Raw genomic sequence first — 23,163 nt, 5'->3', positions numbered from 1 at the left:
ACCCCACATATATTACGTAAAATAGAAATATCGCCACCAGACCCCCAACCCCACTCACCTTTTCCCTCTCCACCTCTTTCCCCCTTTTCTTCCTAATGTCTCAACAAATGAAACTGATCTGGGGGAAAAAAGAGAGACATTGCACATACTTTTGTAAACCAAGGAAATCTTTAATAAAAATACAAACAAAAAACCAACGATCCATTCTCTCTGCTCATGGATGGGCATGGCGCATAGGTTTTTATGTGCAGAAGATGGGTAGAAGCAGGATGAAGGGTGGAGTGAGCAGGTGTGGATCTAAACATAGGTCTTAGTTCACATAGATGTTCAAGGAAAAACCATTCCATTCAGCTGCAGTGACTTAATGGCAAAAGAGGGAGGATTGGGAGTGGGAAATAAGTCAGCCCAACCACTCCATTCCTCCCATCCCTTTCACTCCCCTGGCTTCCCTGCATCCACATTAAAGGATCTTAAAACTTGCATAACATTTTGGTTGCTAAAATTATACATCAACCCTCGCAAGAAGAAGAAAAATACATGAGGAGCACCAGTAATTCAAGTTTATCTACCCTAGGTATTCGCCTAACCTCCAAATGAAATCTCTTATGACACATTTAAAACCACTTCAGTGATAATATCCTCTCCATTGCAGGGTGATTAGAAATGTTGAGTGCTCCCCTCCCTTTAAATTTTGAAAGCTTGTCAAGACCCAGAACAGGGGGGGAAATCTGCAGTAACTCAGTGAAAGGGTGCAGGAAGGGGGGGGGAAGAGAGCAAGGCTGGTTGTCAAAACAAGCTCGTAGTTTCCAACGCCAGAACATAAAGTGAAGCTGTCAGTCAGCCTGGGGAAGCCAGGAGAAATACGGCTGTGGGGAATGGATTCAGAAGAGATTGCTGAACCAGGAGGAGGATTGTTCAAAGTAATAATAATAATAATAATAGTAGTAATGATAAATACACACTGTCCCCCAAATTCTACTTCATGCTTCTCTGCAGTAATCGAAACCTGTAAGTGGAGGCACATGTCTTTCAGGTTATATAGGGACTGTTCAGATGTTTAAATTCTTTAAAATACTGATGTCATTGAAAGGGATTGGACCAGGGATGGAAGAATCTGTGGCATTGCAGATGTCATTGGACTTTAACTCCAGCCAGCATGAGACAGAGTCAGGGATGGTGGAAGTTGTAGCCCAACGGGACATGGAGGGCTCCAGGTTCCCCAATCCCTGGATGACACTTGTGCATGTAAAATAGGTCCACGGCAGCTGAATGGAACCTTCCTATTTAGAGGTCGCAAACTGCTGCATATCAAGTTCTGGAAAGAAACAACAGGGGGTGGTTGTCGATTGTTGGCTTGATCCCTTGCCTGCAAACTTGCAAGAGGCATGCTGTCATAAACAGAATGCTCGGCTAGATGGACCTTTAGTCTGAACGATCAAAGAAAGTGTGTCGCTGCTACGGCATACTGCAACATTCTTGGTAGTGCAGGAAAAGTTTATAAGTGGGGTTCATGGGGTATAAATCTGTCATCCAGCAAACACCAATATTTGTCTTCTGTTTGGAACTGTCTAGTAGTTACAGATGGTAGACAAGTTAAGGAGTCAAACTGGTTTTCTGTTTACGTATGGCCAGCATTCATTATCAGTTTCCAGGAACATAAAACTGGTTCCCAAACTTTTGCTGAGGGTCTTGGCAGACCACTTAAAGATTTCCCTGCTTGCTGTAGCAATTGAAATCTGTAGGGATATTTAATACAATGGATGTGTCATCTCCCATCTTCAACCACAAATCCACAGACATGTCTGATGGACCACTGATGGTTCATGGACCACAGTTCAGGAACCCCTGCCATAAAAATCACCCATCACGGTACCCTTTGTCATATTTAACCTATTGGTCTTTGAGAATTATGTTTAATTTTGTGATAGCTAACATAGCCCTGGTAAACCCAGGCTGCAATCCAATACACATTTACCTGGGACTAAATCCCACTGAATTCAGTAGAGCTTACTCATGCAGAGGATTATCGTTACTTGTTGCTTTTGAGATTGCTTGGCTGTAGTAGTGAAAGGCTAAGTCGCTTCCAGTAAAAGCATCTATTTGTGGTCACTGACAAAGAGCCTCAAGTTTTTTCGGTAGCCAAGCATAAATTATCTGTTGCAAGATTGTATTACTTCAGGCTGTAGGTGAGGGAGGGATTGAATGAAAAATGCGTCCCCATATAAAAAGGGTTCCCATTCCAGTGTGATAGGTTACCTAGGTATGTGCAGAGAGTTATTGATGTGGAAGAATATTCAAACAACCAATTCCTCGCCTGCACTCTAAAGAAGTGCAAGTCTGTAACTGATTCGTCACAAGAGTCTACTAATTATGGATGATTTAGAAAGGTAGAACAATTCAACTGCTGATTACATCAGTTCCCTGCCGAAGCACACCTATAGACACTTGTATACTTCATGTGTGCTAGTTCTTAGAGATCAAATCATTTTAAGGAGACTAATTAATTTACTTATAATATATATTTATAAGACTCCTCATAAAACAAATACTTTAGACATCATAAAGAAAAAGTGCTAAGTCTATGCAGTCTCTTTCAACAGGAAAGAGTCAACTCAAGATAACTTTTCTGTGTTATTCTCCTGAAGTAGTGTGATTTATATGTCACTATATTTTGAAGTAACTATTTTTTTCCCTATGATATTTCCTGCAAAAGAATATAGTTGCTTGTCATGATGTCCCTTTGTCTCTTATTGATGTTTCCAGAGGCTACCAGATGAGGTTTCGTTTGAAACCTTGTATCTTTAAAATAGGTATAGGGCAATAGAATCATAGAATTGTAGAGTCAAAAGGGACCCAAGGGTCATCTAGCCCTTGCAATTCAGGAATCTCAGCTGTTAGAATGGAACATAGCCGATACCCATGTTAAATTGCATGTATCAGTAGCAGCTGCACAAAGCCAGATGCCTAGCCAACCTATGCATATTTTCTTTAGCTAGATCAGTTCTTACACGCCAGATGATAACAAGAAAAACACCTCCAAGAAGAACAGTTGGCTGAAGATTATGATAATTTACAGGCATTGAAAGTTGACTGAATTATTTCATCGTAGACAAATACATTAAGATCTCGCTCTTGTGCACTCTTTTTAAAAAATGTGTAAATTATACAACAGGATGTGGTGAACCTGCTGCCCATGAAGTAGCTCTCCAACCCTCAGCAAGATCCTCCTTCTTGTATGCCATCATGGCTAGAAGATTGGAGTGTTCCGGAGAGAGGAAAGAGTGAGCATGCTCCGCTTTCCTGGGCACTTTTATTCTCTTCCACTAGCAGAAAGCATGAGATAAAAAAGGCACTTTTTCAAAATAATCAGAGGCTAGGGGGAGAAAAACCTCTCTGCCAAGCTCAGTACTGTGATGGGAAGGATGATTCCCAGCCCTCTCTTCTACTGATGGGCACAGATTGACAATGCAGCTGGGCGTCTGTATGCCTCAGTGTGTCTGCCTGCCTGCCTCCCTGTTTGTGTGCATCTCTAACTCCCTGTGTAGGTCTGCCTACATCACATTCATATTTCTGTGCTCAAACCTGGGTTATGTTCACTTTCACGTTGGCCATGCGGCCCTCAGAAAGTTGGCCAACAGCAAATATGGCCCTTGGGTCCTCCTATCTGGCATTCATCATCCTGAGTGTTCTGCATTAGTCCACCACATTCATTTACTACTTTGTTGGTCCCCACAAAGCAAACAACAAAGAACTCTAGTAATATGACAGTACTCAGTCACCACAATTAGCTGAGCATCTCTAAATGTTATTACTAACCTCCCTTTACACTTTAATCACATGTTGTTTTGCTGACCCCCCAAAAAATCCATTTTAATTTAAAAGCATAGTTTATCCCTTGCCAATATTATACTACCTTGTTGCTCGCATATTGTGAGCTATAATGGATATGGAAGGGTGCATTATTAAAGCTATAAATCAATACCGAGGCTGGGAAAGTTAATAATTTAACAAATCACTTGGGCTGCACTCCTGCAATGTATGACATCATCAAAATATTCAGTTAAAACAATGTAAATGTAATGCAGCTATACAACTGCAATGTTTGCATCACATGGGGTGGGAACATTAATGAGAGCTAAAAAAAATTGTTGGTTCCTCCCCCTCCTCTTCGTAAACAATAGCACACTATGTCAAAGCAACTATGGACACAACTTTAGTGTAGTTATATGAATAACAGCCTGGTTTTAGCCACAATGTACCACACAGTGACCATTGCTAGTGTTGTAGTCTGTACAGTGGTACCTCAGGTTAAGTACTTAATTCGTTCCGGAGGTCTGTTCTTAACCTGAAACTGTTCTTAACCTGAAACACCACTTTAGCTAATGGGGCCTCCTGCTGCCGCCGTGCTGCCAGAACACGATTTCTGTTCTCATCCTGAAGCAAAGTTCTTAACCTGAAACACTATGTAACCTGAAGCGTATGTAACCTGAGGTACCACTGTAATTGTAATCTGCACCAGAGGCATCTTAAAACCTGGAAATTTAAAATAAGGAATGGTAGAAATGTTGAGTTCCAGCTACAGTGTGGATTTGCTAAGGCTTTCAACCAGTGTGCCATGGCACCTTGGATTGCCTTGAAAGATGGTCAGACGTGCCGTGGGCCACACTGGCCTTTGTCCCTCTTGCCTTCCCTCCTCTGATGCTCCCTTGCATCTCTGCCCCCCAAAGGCTTGCACAGCTATTTGTTGCAGCAGCCCTGGCTGCAAACTCCCCAGGCAAATGGTGCCTCTGGGGCTGGCCAGGGGGTGCTGGTTGCCAGGAGCTGAGGTGGCTCAGAGATCAGGAGTGGCTGCGGCAGCTGCCTGGGGAACTCTCAAGGGGGGAACAGAGAGAAGGCTGAGGGAAGACTCCACAAGGGAGGGTGTTTGAAAAGGGGTGAGAGGCTGCTGGCTCTACAGGCAAGGGGTGACGTAACTGTGCTGCTGAGCCCCACACAGGTGCCACAGAAAGAATGTAGTTAGTTAAGGGAGCTGTGGACTCAAAAAGGTTGAAAACCTCTGTGCTAAGGAATAGTGCTGAACTGTAGCTCATTTAACAGCAGGTGATGAACTGCGTCTGCACTGAAAGCACCCACAAACTGGTGCAGGTGCCTAGTAGTGCCGACTGTCAGAGTTTTCTATCTCCTCTCACTGCTTTTATATTGGAGTCTGTATTATGGGTGTTTGCTTTACTGAATGCAGAGTCTTTTTGAGCTGGAAAATTGAAACACCTGGTTTCCCATTGACCCGACAATGTGATTTGTTAGGCAGTGCCACAGGATGCTTCACAATCTTTTTTTTTTTAATGAATTTTTATTAATTTACATCAAAAGAAAAACAAAAAAAACATATTAGTTTCACATCAGAATTTCGCAACATATTCCTTTTCAGGACTTCCTCCAGCTTATCTGTAAATCATCCGTAGTTATAATTTAAATTACGCATTTCTTAATTTTATATTGACATTATTTATATCTTTCTTTCTATTCCCTTTAGACAACATTTCTTAGTCTTTCACAGTGCTTCTTTAAATCCCATTAGCGTTATCTGACCCTCACTTATATGTTCCAGATATTCCACAAATTTCTCCTAGTCCTCGATGAACTTTTGGTCTCTTAAGTATCTGATCTTTCCTGTCAATTTGTCCAGCTCCGCATAGTCCAACAGCTTCATTCTCCATTCTTCCACAGTCGGTATTTCTTGTTGTTTCCATTTCTGGGCCAGTAACACTCTTGCTACTGCAACAGCAGCTTCACAATCTTGCCACTCTTTGGCAAACCTTATCCCTGGCTTTGCTCGCTGACCATGTACTTTGGATACCACAAGGTGTTTTTTGGGGGGTGGGGCTGCTTTGACTCTGGGTGCCCTGTGCAGATCCTGCTTCATGTTGAACAAGCCTAGAATCCCACCGTGACACCGACCTTGGCTTGCAATTAGGAAGTCAGCTAAAGCTGCTGCATTCTACTAGTAATGTTATAACTAGTTTAGATCCAGCCCCATGGGTAATACCCAGAGCTGTGCAAGCAGACTTCCACCAGCACAATGAGACTTCCTCTCCTCCATCCTGTAGCCCCCGAGCTTTGAATACACTCTGGAGGGTCTCCCAGCCTTCCAGAGCTGATTTTTGGTTGGTTAGCAGGGACTGCGGGAAGGGAGGGAGAAATCGAAAGTCGGTTGCATGAGCATAAGTCCGTTCTACAAACCAGCTGACTGGATGTCATCAAATGCATTTTAAACATACACACACATGGTAGAGCATAGCCATATTATACCTGGTCAATGATCATGAGTTAGCTCTCATTTGTAACATGAAATTTTCGTCAGCAATATATGCCACCCACAGGTTTCTCTATTCCATGTTGGATGAGGTGCTTGCACTGTTGCATGTCACAACCATGCTCCCCAAGCGATACTAGCAGGCTTTGCAAACTCATCCAAGATTGCAGTTGGGGGGGGGATGCTTTGGAGGAGGTTACAGATAAATAATTTGTTTTATATAAGTTACTTAGTAATGTGGCTGTTGCTCAGTCCATAAGCCCTGTCTACCCTGTGGATGTAGTGTTTATTACAGTAAACCTGGCTTTTTTTTCAGGTTCAGAGTCTTCCAGCAGTGCTGGGTCCTCAGGATCTCTGTCACGAACACATCAACCTCTCCAAAGTGCATCAGTTGTCCCTGGAGTTACAGCCACCTCTTCGAGCAATGTTCCCTATACAGACAATGGAATAAGTGGCCAGGTAGTAGCAAACAACACCAGCTACATCATACTTCCACTTGAAGCTGCAGGGATTCCACCGGGAAGTATCCTGCTCAATCCACACACAGGTCAGTTGGTTTCATGTTTCCTAATATTTTGGCAAACCACAGCCCATAGAAAAATCTGGGTGCTGATCATTACTAAAACAGAAATTACAGTTTCCAAGAGGCAGATATCTTGCAGTGAGAGACCACATCTTTCCTTGAGGATCTACAGGTGAGGTTACAATCACATGAAGGGCAATGTCCAAACAGGGTTCCTTCTTTTGGGCAAAGAAACTACCTCATCAGTAAACTATGCACTGAATAGGTATTTCATGAGCAGTGAACAGCGCCATTAATAATGTACCACCAAAAGAAAAATGTGGAGACCTAATACATAGCATGTCAGCCCAGAGGGAGCGAATGGATACCTGGAGTTAAATTTTTCATTAAGAGCCCTTAATGCATTAAGAGCTTACTGGAATGCAGTTATTATTTGAAAGAAGATCAGCATGGGTCATAAGCTCTCAAAAGGAAGAAAGCATCTATCTATGCTGAACTAATATCTGATGGCTTCAGCTAAAGATCAGTTAAAGTTCCACATTAGGCTACAATCCTATATACAGTTTTCTGAGTGTAAGTCCCTTTGAATTTGGTCTTACTGCTAAGAAGGCATGTAGGATTGCACTCTTAATCAGTCAGTTGAACTAACTGATATATGTATCTGAATAAGTGTGCATGCACACAAAAGCTCACACCAATAACAAACTTAGTTGGTCTCTAAGGTGCTACTGGAAGGATTTTTTTTTCCCGACTATGGCAGACCAACACGGCTACCTACCTATATCTCTAAGTGATATGGCCATTCCTTTATAGAATCACAGAATGAAGGAGGCATTCTTAACTAATTGTTCACTCAATTCATTTGTCTTAGAGAAGACCAAGCATAGTGAACTTAACAATTTATTCAGATTCTGTAATTTCTGATTTAGTGCACTTTAAGAGAAAAGGTCTCAACGGTGCAAAAAATAAATAAATCTAACTTTGTTGCTTTGAACTTGGAACATTTCCATTAATCAGTACTTAAGGGTTTGGGGAAGATATCCATACATTTGTAAGAGAATTAAATGTGTTGCGCTAGTTCTTTGTTTGGTGGTTGCTCTATTTTTGCAAAGTTGTCTTGAAAAGCACATTAAAGATTGATTTGCTCCAGGTCAACCATTTGTAAACCCTGATGGTACACCTGCAATATACAACCCACCCAGCAGTCAACAGCCTATTAGAAGCCAGATAGTTGGACAGTCTCAGCAACCGCCTTCATCCCAGCAACCTGTGCAGCAACCACAGCAACAAATTACAAGTCACCTTGTCACGCAGGTAAGGGGGAAATGTCTGCCTATATGCTAGCAGCTATGGCTCCAGTGTGAGTCTATTTGGTGCTGCCTTATTCTTAGAATCATAGAATCATAGAGTTGGAAGAGACCACAAGGGCCATCGAGTCCAACCCCCTGCCAAGCAGGAAACACCATCAGAGCACTCCTGACATATGGTTGTCAAGCCTCTGCTTAAAGACCTCCAAAAAAGGAGACTCCAGCAAGCCAGACAAGGAGCAGTTAAGGCACTGAAGTAGCACATCATGCAAGATTTGCATCCAGTGACACCTTGAAACACTGAGGACTCTAAGGCACAACTTTTACAGATGACACACAAATAGTTGTTTCCCTCAGCAGCTTTGCAAGGGGTCGTCCAGTGCACCCCTCTGAGCCTATAAAATATAATGGATTTCTCCTGCTCACTGTCCAAACTGTTATACCCTATTTTTCGCTCTATAAGACGCACCGGATCACAAGATGCACCTAGTTTTTGGAGGAGGAAAACAAGGAAAAAAATATTCTGAATCTCAGAAGCCAGAACAGCAAGAGGGATTGCTGCGCAATGAAAGCATTGCTGTTCTGGCTTCTGGGATAGCTGTGCAGCCTGCATTCGCTCCATAAGACGCACACACACACACATTTTCCCTTAGTTTTTAGGAGGGAAAAAGTGAGTCTTATAGAGCAAAAAATACGGTAATTTAGGAGGTTTGTTTGCATTACCATGGCAGCCTTCCAAGAGCCGCATGTACCTCCTCCATAGGTAAACAGCACTTCTGTATATAATGTCTCCCATCCACAAGGCCAATTCAGCAGTGGCTATGCATGTTCTTGAAGGGGTCCTTTATTGTGAGCCATCCGTTTGTTTGAGACATTGGCGCTCTCTGCTTCCCCTGCCTCCCACCCCACCCCATCATAATCTGAATCCTACATAAATCCATTCAAAGTGATTTACATTAAAACCTATTTAAAGCAACAATAAAAACCTAAAAGCAGAACAATTCAAATAAAAAACTCAAAAATGCACAGTTAATGAAAACACAGTGCACTTAGGAGAGGCCAAAAGCGCAGGGGGGAAATGGTATTTGCATGGCATTTAAATCTATGGTGCCAGGTTTGCCTCCCCGGAGAAAACATTCCACAAATGGTGGGCCACCATTGAAATGACCCATTCTCTTGTTGCCAGCCTCCCTCCCCTACGCCAATGGAGGGGGGCACATAATGGAGGACCCTAGCTAGAGAGCTCCTGTGAAACTGGAAGGGGGGGAAGTGATCTCCATGCTAGGAAAAGATTTGCCTGCTCTGCCAAACAAAAGAAAAGGAGGAGGAACAATCCTATCTGAGATACAAATTTGCTTTGGAATTTAATTGTCACTGAATTTGACATGATGTAGCTAACATCCTTTCTGATGCTAATAATGCCTAGGAGACATGCAAATTATTCGCACGCATATCTCCAGATACTGAGGCAGATGGTGGTGGGGAACTAAACTTGTAGAAATGCAGAGTATATGCAGAACCTTTATTTAAGTGACCCAGCTTTTTCTCCTAATGGGCATGATGGCGATTGCATCCTGGTTGTTATTGCTAGATTGTGCACAGTAAAGCTAAGTGTTAACAGGATCCTTGCTAGTTTCCCCCAGTAATATAAGAGACTCACACCAAGGACGGACCCACGGGTGCTAAGTACACATTTTCAAAGGACCATTTCTATGGCTTGCTCCTCAGCAGTAAATTCCACATCAGTCCCAATGCCAGCACAGTTGTACAAGCCCTCACATCATCCAAGAAAGAGCACTACATCAGCATTGCCTTGGAAAGTGTTGTGTTTCTTAGTGTTAAATCAAACAGGCTTTTCGCCACTGAGTTAGTATTGCAGGCATGCAGGAGCGGGGAATGCAGTCTTAAAACAACTATATCTGACCTATTGCACCCTATGCTAGATGAGCTGGAAGATGTCATCTTTATTTGCAGGCTATTGTTCCGACCTTGGCTCAAATTAAGAAATGTCTGTCTTTGTCTGAGGACAATAATTGAATCTTTCCCTTCCCTGCTTCTGTTCTGTTTCCTTTCTGCCTCAGCCAGTTCAGGCACTGCAGCCTTCTTCTCAGTCAGTACAGTATCCAGGCGTTTCCTATCCTCCTCAGCATCTTCTGGCGGTGTCTCCAACACAGCAGTTTCCTGTGGTACTACAGATTTTATTACTTTTTATGTGGATTGATTACATTGTCGGAGCTTGCTTTCTGTTTGGGGGCATTGCTATCTGGAGAAGAGGAGAGAAACAGAAGATAATTGCTGTAAATCTCTTGTCTTACTCAGTGATGCTGGAACTGCTTGTCACTTAGCCCTGCACAGCCAAAAAAATATATCTAGAAAACGGTGCAAGATTCCCGGAAGCGTGTGTTTGTCTGCCTTCCCAAATTAATGATTGATGAATTATTATTCTAAGGTGGTTGCCTTTTAAACCTCCTGGTTCAATTTGTGCTATTTTCATGTGCGTTTAGAGCGCTAAAGATACAGCATCACCAGCATGAATAATTTCCCCCTTTTAGCATTTACACCTGTGGTTTTGTTTTTGAGCTACTTGTGTTTTGAGTTCATAGACATTGGTTAGGAAGTAGTTCAGGGTTTGTTTTGTAAGAGATTGGACTGAATTTCAGGATTCAGTAAGGCTTCCACAAGATGTTGTGGTTGACGCAGAAGATATTTGCATGAATCTTGTGATTTTTCTTTTCAAAAAGGAAACATGGGGTCTCTTGCAGCCATGTGAAAGGGAAACATACTTTGCAGTAGGAAATGAATGCCCATACATACTTTAGTTCAGCCCCTACAGTACAGTGGCAGGAGTTGCAATACCTTGGGGTTTACACTGCAGGTATAGAAGGATCCCAACATCACAGTTGTACTGGCAGGACCTTCCTCAGTCAGAAAAGGAGAGAGGGGTAGGCAAAGAAGCTGGAAAGGTCAGGTGACGAGGAGAAGTCGTCATCATCATCATCATCATTGCAGGAACTTCAGAGGGGAGTTAGGAACCAGGTAGCAGAGAACCAACCCTTCCACATTTCGCCCCAGCCCTCTGGAGGGGATCTGACTTTGGTTGGTGAAGGTTACTGTGGAACAGGTATATCAGGCACTCTAGGCCAAGCAACTAGCACCAACTGCGGTGTGGTGAGTCCGATTCATCTCAGTAAATAGGGGCTTGGAGCACGTGATTGCTTCTGTTAGACTTCTGGCTGTCTCCTTTGGAGCTCTCAATGGTCGCCGGCAGAGGTAGCACCACAAACAACAAAGTGCTTCCCGATGAAGAGCTGTGTGTGAATGCATGCCGTTGTACATGCAAGAGTGCAACATAGAAAATATTGTGTGGGCAAAACCATATCAAAACAAGGCGGTAGGGAGTTGGTGCATCTCTTTGAAGACGCATCAGGTTTCTCACAAAGAATTTCAAAAAGATACCCATCTCAGAGACAGGATTTCGGACGAGGGACAAAGAGCACCAGCTCTCTTTGTGGTATGTTCTGTGACATACTCCACGAAAAACAGCTGCTACATCACTGATTAATAGCAGAGAAATATAGTGAGGCTTACTGTATCATGGCAAAGCAAGAACAAACTTGATTTATTAGTAGAACGCAAAATAACTAAGCACACTTGAGGAGACCATGTGGGAAGAGCTAGTGAATGCCTGAAAGGCCTTCCAGACTCGTACAAGGTGACCTTGACCATTTGCTGCTGGAAGAGGTTACTCCTTTATCGTTCCCCAGCACAGGCGTATGTACTTTTGCGCTTGTCAAGTTCAGTAACTTCCCCAACTCTTGTCTGATTTGCCTAGACAGCCAAATAGACTTCGGCATTTTCTTATTCTCAGTCTAGGTATGCTAGCCAAGCGATTGCCCAAGGTAAAAACTTGAGAGGATGCAAAGATGAACTCAGGGAATGAGCTCTGGAAACATTGATGCAGTTAGGGCTCTGCACTGGTTAGAGGCTTGTGACATAGGGCATCCCAAATGTAAAAGTCAAACTGCCCGTGTGAAGCTAACTTTGACATGCAGTTTAAGGATTGCAATTAAGTTACTGTTGATTACAGTTGACATTTTAATAGGTTAGGTAGGCTGGCAGGTGTGTTTAGACCTTCATCCCAGCTGTTTCTTTCCCTTCATTTTCTAGGTCATTCTAAAACAACACATTTTCTCCAGTCATTTAATGAGACAAAAGCAACAATAAATAAATAATCCTTTAGGGTTTAAAATCAAAGAGAAAACCAGTACTTATTTTATTCTTTTTAAAGTTATTTATTTTTACTGACAATGCCCAATAAAAGATTTTCTCAGCAATGTGAGATACCATTAACTGCATTTTTAGCCTTCTTGAGAATTATTTGGAAATACACTTGATAAGATGAATGTTTGGTAGATTGTCATATTTTTATAAACCTGCATTCATTAATTGGTTTCCCCTGCAGTCAGCTACAGTATGGAGCTACTGTTGAGTACAGGCCTCAACTTTCATTGCTCTGCTTATGAAATAGTTTTTCCTGAGGCGTTATCATTGACACTGAATTGATGAGGAAGCACATATGTTTCCATAGCCAGGTGGCCATTGCAGGGAACTTCTATGAATGAGGCTGATTAGCTGGGTTCCTTAAAGGAGTTGGTGGCTTTAGTGGCCCAAGTGTTTGTGTATTAGCAGTGGAACATCCAGGCCCCTTAAAACCCTTAGACTGCAGTCCTATGCACACTTGCCTGGGCGTAAGTCTCATTGAACCCTGGGGCTTACTTCTGAGTAAAAACAATTAGGATTTGCTGGAGCCTTTTTAAAAAAAGTATGTTTGTAAACCATTCATCTTCCTTTGGGGGTGGCTGGGAAACTGTTATTATTAACTTTTGCCATCAAGAGTTATGGGGTCAGATCAATAGCAGGAGAGAAGAATCTTTTCAAGGTGTCATCAAGACAAATGTAGAATTCCCCATTTAGATTCGGGAAGGGGAGTGGTTTAATGGGAGGGTGATGGAGATGTTTTTACTTGCTTTTAGGATTATGTTTGTTTGTTTTCACTTAATTTTGTGTTTGTGTGCGTGTGTGCTTAAATGTACTTTTCCCCTGCTTCTTGTGCATGCTTGTTTGAACCCATTTTTTTTGTTTTCTAAATATCCGCTGCAGAGATCTCTGTTGATCATTTTCAACTGACTTTTGCCTCACAGCGAGATGACATGACAACACAGTTTAGCCAGATGAGTTTAAGTCGTCAGTCATCAGGAGACAACTCTGATTCGCCTTCTGGTCCTGTCTACCCATCACCTATTATACAGCAGTCTTCCCCACAGACTGGTTACGTCATGGCATCCAACCAGCAGCTCCCTCCCGGAGGTTTTGCAGGTTCAGGTCCACCCGTATCCCAGCAAGTACTGCAAGCTGCACCTCCACCGCAGGGTTATGTACAGCCGCCGCCACCTGCTCAGGTAAGCATAGATTTGTGGTTTCTTATGCCTCCCGCCCTACCCTTGAGCATCCATTTTACATTATTTCAGTAGCACAGTCTTGAAGGAAGTGAAGACAGCCAAGGAACATTTTCAGAGGTGCGTCACCACTACATGCATAAAACCTGAGGCAGTGAAATTTTCATAAGGTCAATTTACATAGCAGGATAGGACGGAGTTTTGTATCCCATGGTTTGTTTGGTTTGGTTTTACGTTATCACATGCCATCAGCCTTCTCATTGCTTAACAAGGAGGTTCATGTGGACAAGCAAATGCATTAACTAGCCATGTGGACTCACTTTTCTTAAAAAATAATTTGTTTTAATTTTTGGTTTACAAAAGAATGTGCATTGTCTCTTTTTTCAGGTTGTAGAGTCTTTTTTACATTTGATGTGAGACATGAGTGTTGCCTGCAGAATAAGGTTGGGGTTGAAGAAGATGGGGGAGAGGGGAGGAGGGGTTTGGGCTGGTAATATTTAGCATGTATGTGGGGTTTTCTCGATGTCACTTGGGTAGGTTCTCTATTTGTTTCACTTTTTATGTATTTCCTAACATTTATGCACTGCTTGATTGTGAAGAAGAACGCCCTGAAAGCGGTTCCTTCATTTCAGCAACTCTTCTGGAATAGCTCTGTTGGTAGAGCATGAGACCAGGGTCCTGGGTTCATCCCTCCCCCCCATTGGGCAAAAGAATCCTTCACTGCAGAGAGGTGGACTAAGACAACCCACGGGGTCCTTCCAACTCTGCAGTTCTATGATTATGGTCAGGTTCACACCTATGCCACAGCTCATGGACCATAGCATCATGTAACATCTTCCATGCATGAAGATGGGAATACAGTTATGTTAATGGAAAGTCCCAAACATTCATCTGAGAGCTATCATTGCTGAATCTTACAGTGATGAGCATGGGAGCCAACTCCCTTTGGTCCCCCCCCCCCATAAAATATTTGAGAGGGCAGCCCCACCCAAGTTGATCGGCATTGCCATTCAAATGTTTTGCATGCACCGCATCTTGTGATCAGTTATGCAGGGCAGGGCTTCCCTGGTCTCCCCCAATATTTTAGTCAAGTTTGCACTCCTGGTGATGAGAGCTCAAGTGATGTATGTGCATGTACCAGTCAGTCTTTTCAGTCCAGGGCTTTGGACACATGCTGTGCTTCGTGATATATTCTGCATACTATTATTAACAAAGATGATCCACGGTTCCCCTTCTTTCCCGTGTATGAGCTTCTGCATAGCATCTAGCGGAAGCACTAGCCATGAATCATATTTAATTAACTTGAACATGTAAGGCACTGCAGATCTCTAATGTGTTCTGTCTTCTTGATTAGGCTTTATTGTTTGCCACCAAAGTTCCCTGTCTGCATCCTGAGAATCCTCACAGAATAAGGAAAGGGAAAGCAAAATGTCCAGGGAATTTTCTAGTCAACTCTTACCATATGCATTTTTTATTAGAACGCTAGATTTCAAAGCTTAATTACAGCAAACGGCAGCCAAAGAGCACATCTCTCTTTCATTCTCCCAGTTTAATGTCCAGAAACATTGGGGAGGGGATTGTGGGGTTTGTTTTTTAAATAAAGAAATATGACAGTTCTCCCCCTTGCTTTATTTATGTTAACTATTTCCTTTGACTAGGACAGGTACAGTTGTCAGCTATGTTGCTGTTATTATCCTTAGGTGTTACTTCTAGGAATTCATGCTTGCACTAAAGGAAGTATTCTCTCCATACCTCCAGTAATTGTGTTAATTTTTTCTCAGTGCCTGCTGCTCACAGATTAATTTGGGGGGGGGGGTCATTCTAAAATAAGGAGCCTAGTTATTAGAAGACAGCAACAATTTTTAAAGTGGTATCAAAAACCCCTGTCATTAGGACAAACAGAGCTTGCTAATTGTGTTGGGGGAGCAGGAGCAGAGAATTTTGTTGGGTTCACATTTTTAGCAAGCTGACTTCTTGGACTAATACACAGATAAGAATGTAATTACATTATGAATTTTACAGTTCTCTGGACTTTGCAATTTAGGCATACCAGAATGCATTAAAACTGGGTATTTTAGGATAAAATATGTGTAGAAATACGTACATTGAAATAAAATATTATTTTAATATACATCAAAGTTCATATTTAAATACAGGTTTCTGTACTTTAAAAAACAACAACATGCAAATTAATGCTGCAGTCAGACAGAATGGACTTGATGAAAAACCACATCACAAACTGCTTTGACAGGCTAAAACATCTAGGAAGTCCAGCCTCTAACAGACATACCTTCTGTATTCATAGTTTCATAGAATTGCAGAGTTGGAAGGGCCCACAAGGGTCATCTAGTCCAACCCCCTGAAATGCTCGAACGTGGGGCTTGAACGCACAAGCCCGTGATTAAGAGTCTCACACTCTACCAACTGAGCTATCCAGCCTGGCTGCGTTTCTTGGTCATTCAAGTGTATGAGGGAATTGTCATAAAATTATAAAAGCCAGTGAGAGCAAATTTTTCACCTTGCTCCATATTAACTGCCCTTGCTTGAGATAACATTTTTTCACTCCCTCACTGAGTGCTGTCAAGCCACACTTACCTGTAGTAGGGTTTGCACAATAAGTGCTGCTGCAGTCTGGTCTGATGGCTGACAGGCTGAACCGCCACGTTTCAACTTACTCTTTGTTCATCTCAGGACACCCCATGCATCCTTGGCGGCCTTTTTTATTCTCCGTGTCAAGGTGCAAGCCTTAAGAGTGACATTCCAAGGACATTGTGAGCTTTTGTGTATGCTGTTCCATTCTGCCAAAGCCATAGCATCGCCAAGGACATTCTTGCACCTGGAACTCATTGCACCTTGATTAAGACCATTTCTATTTGTCAAAGGTTGTGAGCCAAAACTGTAGCATTTTGGTATTTGTAGGTCATGGCTGCATCAATTGGCTTTCTAGTGCAGCAACTTTGCATATGTTAATGCAGTGACCAGAAAAATCTCAAAATAAGTGTTTTGTATGTGTGGTGAGCCACCAATTTTTAATAGACTTCTTAAGTGTGGTACTGAAGCATGCAGTTATAAGACCCAGTGGCGTAGCGTGGGTTGCCAGCACCCGGGGCAAGGCAAGTAATTTGTGCCCCCTAACCCGTGGATTTGCGCCCCCTAAGCCTAACCCCCAGGTGTTGCGCCCGGTGCAGCCGGCCCCCCTGCACCCCCCACGCTACGCCACTGATAAGACCATTAGCAATGCGGAGTGAATCTTCATTCTTTCTCCCCTTTTTTCTGTTCTACCCTGGTATAACAAAGCCCCTAGAATAGACCAGTCTTAAAGGGAAACATTCTCAGTTGATATAACAAGTATAAGACTGATACACAATTAGGTTTTCATGGAAGCCTCCTTCCTGTGACTACATCCCATACCAAGAACTGCCAGGGTCAAAAATCGGCAAGGTACGAATCCACTCCAGGTACGAAGTCCATGGACATGGAAGTCAGATAATGTGGGGAAAGCCATATTAGTGCTTTCAATCACCACCTTCCAATCCAGCTTCTGATACTAATGATATTAATTGCCCATTGTATGACTCACCCAGAGTTAAACTTACCTCCTCTTTTCAGATCTCCTTAGAAGGTCAACCAGATGATTTGAAAATTAAATGTCTGTTGGCAGATGTCAATAAGTGCATCAGCTATAGGGAGGTGCTGTTTGCACTAGTGACAAGAAAGATAACGGCAACCTTTCTGGATAGTGCAACTGCCAAACCCTAGGGATGCTACTGGAAGAAGTATTTTAAAATTCTGGACATTATAGATTTGTCCTGGTCTGGTGCATTTTGTAGTTGTGTGATTTGTGCTCATACTGTATTATTGGGCATAAACAATATCATCTACTAACTGACTAATGTTTAGCACACATTTTGAGGGCGGCAAGGAGTGCTGATTTTCTCTTTCAGCCTAAATCTGCTGGAAAGTAGAAGCAGCCTAAAAATGATAAGATACTTGATTTCAGGCTGTATGTAGGATCTGTAAGCCCTCTTAGCCAAGAGTCCTGATCAGTACTGACCTATCTTCATTGTATCTGTCCCAAAGCCAGTAATGTTTTCCTACAATCATGAAAAGTTAACAAACATCACAGATGCATTTCAGTATCCCACAGTGGCCGAGTTGTGACAGATAGGATAGGGGGAAGGGAGAAAAAGAGCCAAAGCAGTATTAAAAAAATTATTATGATGAACATTTGCCGCTAAGTGGTTTCTCAGGTTATTTTCACGCTTCACTGCAAAACGTTCACCTTCACTCAGAACCCTGCCAGCTCATAGACTAAACTGGCATCGGTTTTCACATTTGTACTTACATCAATTTTGCTTGGATGTTAGACTTCAAGTTCTAATAGCCATAGTTGGTGAAGAAATTACGAAGAAGGTTTGAAGCGTGCTTGGAATCCCATTATGTTTATGACGCATTTTATGGTGTTCCAGGCAAAGCCCAACACACCATATTTTGGTGGAAGATCCCATTTTGGAGTCTGGCTGTAAGTGTGGCATAAGTAGAAGGCAGGATTCATGCACATGCAATTCTCGCTTTGAATTTTTCATACCAAACTACATTTTGAGCAAAGGCCTGAGGCAACAGCTTTTCTCAAAAGTACCGCTGCTCTTTATAGGGTCAGCCGCCATAATCTGTGGTTAGAACTGTGGAGCGTGCAGGTTGGCAGACAATTATTTACACTGATCAGGGTGCCATATATAAATACTAGATCGGGATCAGCAAACTTTTTCAGCAGGGGGCCAGTCCACTGTCCCTTGTGGAGGGCCGGACTAGATTTTGAAAAATAAAATGAAATGAACGAATTCCTATGTCCCACAAATAACCCAGAGGTGCATTTGAAATAAAAGCACACATTCTACTCATGTAAAAACACGCTGATTCCTGGACCGTCTGAGGGCCGGATTTAGAAGGCGATTGGGCCGGATTCGGCCCCTGGCCTTGGTTTGCCTACCCATGTGCTAGATCAAAAATCTTTTCAATCTGTATGTTAATGAATTGATCCCAGAGCAGTAGCAGCCAGTGGGGTGGAGCAGCATTGCTCAGCTGACTTCGCAAAACAGGGGTCGCTGCCAGCAACAGATAGGAAGAGGGGAGAGGCGTCAAGGAAGTTGACACAGTGTGGATGCAAAATTGGCCCCACAGCTGTGCCTGCAGCACATTCTCCTCCTTTTCCCTTTCCCTCTTGGTCACTGGCAACAACCTCCATGCTGGGAGGCCAGTTGAGCAACACCTCCCAACACTGCTGCTGCTCTCCCAGAGATATAAAATACTGCTGGCTTCCCCGTTTCGCATTTGGTCTTATTTTTGTGAACCTATTGGTATATGCTGATGACATGCTGCTGTTGTCATTAGCGCAGAGAGAGCAGCTAAGTTGGTCTCCGAGAGACTAAATGGGAATCTGCTAGGCAGAAAAAGCTGAGTTTCAGTTATGCCGAAACTCAGTAGTGGCTTTGAAGATCACCCCGCACAACCCAAGTGGTCTCGTGATAGCCGTTCTGCTAAATTAGTTTGCAACCTTTAACGGTTTGGGAACTGTGCTTTTCTGAAAGCGTCGAGATCTTCACCTGCTATTTTTGGCTTTGCAAATTAGCAGGCTAAGGGAGCCCAGTTCAAAGTGCTGTTGACTAAGATGCTTGTTGCACCATCTTTTCCTGCATCAGTCATGCTAACCACAAAGGCCATCATTTGAGGCTCTTCTCCTCCTTCTGAGACAAGTGGAGAGAAGGCATTTTCAGTTACAGTGTCTTGCATGTGGAATACCTTACCTAAGGAGACTCTCCCCCCCCCCATGCTCTTTATTGGTTTCATTAGATATTACAACTCGTCATCAAAAGCAAAATAGGATACAAAAAATATAAATAATCATGGAAAAACACCCATACATAATAAAAATATTCAACACCCTGTATCTCAGGAACCTTAAATAAAAATAATTAGTCTTCAACTTTTTGAATATGACTTCCGTCTACCTCCCTGCAGGTCGTTCCCCCCCTTTTTTAAACTGTGTCCTTTTTTTCCACCTTATCAATCATCCATATTGTATGAGATACATTATCCATCTGTCGTTTAGTTTGCGAAAATTAGTCAAAGCATACTAAAGATTTTACTTGGGAACAATGTTTTTTAAGTACCCTCTATAACAATCCCACTCTTTTATAAACTTGTGGTTGGTTTGATTCCTGATTATTTTTGTCAACTTTGCAAGTTCCAAATACTCAGAGTGTTTTATCTGCCATTCCTTTTTCGTTGGAGTTTTCTCCCCCTTCCAATCATTAGCAATCAACATTCTCACTGCTGTTGTTGCATATAGGAATACCCTCCCTCTTATCACTTGGAATATTTGTTGTCAAAATGCCTTGGAGGAAAGCTTCCGATTTTTTTGCAAATGCAGTGGTGCCTCGCAAGACGAAATTAATCCGTTCTGCGAGTCTCTTCGTCTTGCGGTTTTTTCGTCTTGCGAAGCATGGCTATTAGCGGCTTAGCAGCTATTAGCAGCTTAGCGGCTATTAACGGCTTAGCGGCTTTAAGAAAAAGGAAACAAACTCATGATCTTGTCATCTTCCCAGAATCTATCCAGTTTCATTTCCTTCTTATCTGACTTGGTTTCTCCTGGTTGTTATCCCACTCAAACATACTCCCCATACCTCTGTGATCCAACTTTTACTTCTTATGTTCTAATACCTAACACAGTGCAGATTCTGTGAGCATTCAGAAAAGTATGGTGTAACTTTAATTATGGAGCTGAATTATGGAGCTACATGATAATGTGTAGTGATCAGTAAATATGTATTTGCATGATCTGCTCCATTTCTTCCCTTTTGCCACTTGGAAATATGCAGAGTCTTACTGAGGTTATAGCTCCTCCACCACATCCCACTCCAAGTTTCATTTCAGTAAAGTATGAAACTTTGAATCATGTAGGGCCATGCTTTTCATGTGACAACTTTCCATGTAGCCAATATCATGGAATAAACAGAGTGGTCAGCATGACCCCATGTGCCTCAGAACTTCCTACTTATTGGAAACAAAGAGGTTCTGAACTATGAGGGCAGATATGATACTGCCTTGGTAATTTGAGAATCGGGTAGCAGTCACCCTGAGAAAATTTATTCTGTGTTTCACTGCTGTTTTCAACTGGTCGAGCGAGACAAGTAGCTTAAAGTAGATCTGAATAAACTTTAGGACTCCTCAAGTTGATTTTTGCTAACATTGGGTGTGGAGGACAGACAGGGAGGTTTCAATGTACAGTGGTACCTCTGGTTAAAAACTTAATTCGTTCCGGAGGTCTGTTCTTAACCTGAAACTGTTCTTAACCTGAAGCACCACTTTAGCTAATGGGGCCTCCTGCTGCCGCTGTGCCGCCACTGCACAATTTCTGTTCTCATCCTGAAGCAAAGTTCTTAACCCGAGGTACTATTTCTGGGTTAGCGGAGTCTGTAACCTGAAGCGTATGTAACCTGAAGTGTATGTAACCCGAGGTACCCTTGTACTTACTCTACTTAGCCTTGCAAATTGTTGTGATGCAAGCATGCGCAGAATATAATCAACGTGAAATCATTTTTATTTTATCTTTTTGCTCCATGGTGTCCTGCTGTCAGATTTGGTCTCATAATGGGGCGGCTTGTGTGTAAATGTCTAATTAGTTTCTGTAATTGTCGCAGCCCAAGAGGCCTTTCTTCTGTCGGATCCCATAGCCTTGAATGCAGCTGGCAGTAGGCAATTTGTGAGCATGTCCAGTCAGTGTGGGATTATCTTTGAAGGAAAAAGACGGAAGTTAGTTGAGCCTGGGAGTCTAAAGATATCACACATTAATATATTAAAGTTTAATTAAAGCTGCCTTTGCCGCTGCCTTCTAAAGCTCAGTTTCCCATTTTTGCATCAAAGAAGGAGCAGATAGATTTTAAAAGTGTCACATCTAAGAGGAGTGGAAAGCATTTGTTCTTCACTTGCTTTTTCCCCCTGCCCTGCATTGTCTCGCTCTGGCTGAGACATCCTTTTAGAAGCTTAACAGGAGTTCTCTTTTGCTGTCCAGCCTCTTATCTGATTGTTCTGTGACAGTTCTCTGTGGCAAGCTGATGTCTAGAAAATGCCTAGAGCAGCCTGGTTTTTATTTTCAGTGGGAGAATATTCCCACTTTACTCTCCCCACTTCAGAAAAAAATGTGCTGCACATCCTTCTGATCTGCACTTCTTTCTTCACATGTTCCTTAGTAATCATGGCCAAGAACATTATGTCAATAACCAGCATCACTTTTCAATCAGAGATATCTGACCAGCAGCCAAACTGACCTTATTGCTGCTGCTGTTGTTGTTGCGGTGGCTGCTGCTGCTGCTAATTTTAATAAAATCCCAGGGTGGTTTACAAAACAGAATCAATACCATAAGAATTCAATGAAACATCTGAAATATAAACACAATAACATTTAAAGAAATTACTATAATCCATCACTAAAGCACAGCATTAAAAAAATCACAGGCCTTGAACTTCTCAATCTGTCCCCAAGGTCTAGGTGAAAAAACGTTTCTTTAGACTGCACCAAAAACTCCATACTGGAAGGTGACAACCAGACCTCTCAGACAGTGGTCCCTATTCTCCATCACCACGCAAAGGGCTACCCCACCAGGAGGACCACAAGAAGGTGTTTGAGGCAGCAGATATTGAGAAAAGTGCTCCTTCAAGTATTTGAGACCTAAATCATCCAGGGCTTGAACTATGATAACGTCCAAACCTTGAATTGATCCCAGAGCCATATTGGCAGTGCAGTTCACACAGGATAGGCACTGTCTAATTAAATATGCTGTTTACCAGTCTTATGTCCACATTTTGCCCTAGATGTGACTTTCAGAGGCAGCCTTACATAATGCATATTACTGTAGTCTGACGCAAGGTTACCAGAACATTCAAGGTTTCTCTGGTGAGCTATCCTGATCCATAAACAGTTAGAACCAGCTGGAGCTAGAAATATGCCACCCTTGCCCTGATGCCACCTGGGCTTCCAGAAGCTATGAAGCTGCTTCTTGGGGCAGAGGGAGAAAAACAGGATTTATCTCCAGTTCCCGGACACAAGAACCACTGACCAACAGTATCTCCATCTTATCAGGATACAACATCAGTTTATTGGCCTTCGTTCAGCCAGTTATAGCCCCCAGACTCCAGTCCAGCAACTGCACAGCCCCATCTTGTTCAGATAGTATAGATGTCATTTGCATAATGTAAAAAGTTACTCCATCAATCATCCCAAACGACATGTTTTCCCCCACCTAATATTATATCCAGCAAATGGCATTCTTTTGAAAGATCAATGGCAGCTCCTGTGTCACTAAATGGAGTCTATAACAAATGCTTTCTCTTGCAGTCAATTTAAAAAAAATAATTTCCCTGTGGCTAACTCCAGATAAGAGTATCTAAATTCTACAGAGATAAATTGATTTATGTCTCTATAATACTTTGTAAATATAAATTGCTAACTGTAAGCTACCAATTTATGATTATCCAAGAATGTGTATTATGGTTTGCAGGATGTAG

General features: G+C 42.4%; 2 protein-coding genes across 30 annotated transcripts in view; one reads left to right on the top strand and one right to left on the bottom strand.

Moving 5' to 3' along the window:
- ARPP21 (cAMP regulated phosphoprotein 21) overlaps positions 1 to 23,163 on the top strand; it is a 237,674-nt gene that overhangs the window by 180,538 nt on the left and 33,973 nt on the right. For 19 of the 21 annotated variants that reach the window (XM_081931048.1, XM_081931049.1, XM_081931050.1 and 16 more), the window contains 4 exons: positions 6,630 to 6,860; positions 7,987 to 8,150; positions 10,225 to 10,329; positions 13,345 to 13,602. In XM_081931048.1, coding sequence (XP_081787174.1) covers positions 6,630 to 6,860; positions 7,987 to 8,150; positions 10,225 to 10,329; positions 13,345 to 13,602 — 758 coding nt within the window. The remainder of the gene's footprint in view (positions 1 to 6,629; positions 6,861 to 7,986; positions 8,151 to 10,224; positions 10,330 to 13,344; positions 13,603 to 23,163) is intronic. The other 2 variants (XM_081931042.1, XM_081931043.1) reach the window with 1 other exon arrangement.
- Positions 21,179 to 23,163, bottom strand: part of LOC309380939 (uncharacterized protein) — an 89,428-nt gene continuing 87,443 nt past the window's right edge. For 5 of the 9 annotated variants that reach the window (XR_014173173.1, XR_014173176.1, XR_014173177.1 and 2 more), the window contains one exon: positions 21,179 to 21,390. Coding sequence is in view for 1 of the 9 variants with exons in the window: in XM_081931195.1 (XP_081787321.1) it covers positions 21,278 to 21,390 (113 nt within the window). In the remaining 8 variants the exon portion in view is untranslated. Of the gene's footprint in view, positions 21,391 to 21,926; positions 22,038 to 23,163 lie in introns of all 9 variants that reach the window. The other 4 variants (XR_014173174.1, XR_014173175.1, XR_014173184.1 and 1 more) reach the window with 1 other exon arrangement.

This window comes from Podarcis melisellensis (assembly GCF_964234715.1).
Source record: "Podarcis melisellensis genome assembly, chromosome: 12".
NCBI lineage: Eukaryota > Metazoa > Chordata > Lepidosauria > Squamata > Lacertidae > Podarcis > Podarcis melisellensis.
This window is presented reverse-complemented; position numbering and strand designations above follow the sequence as displayed.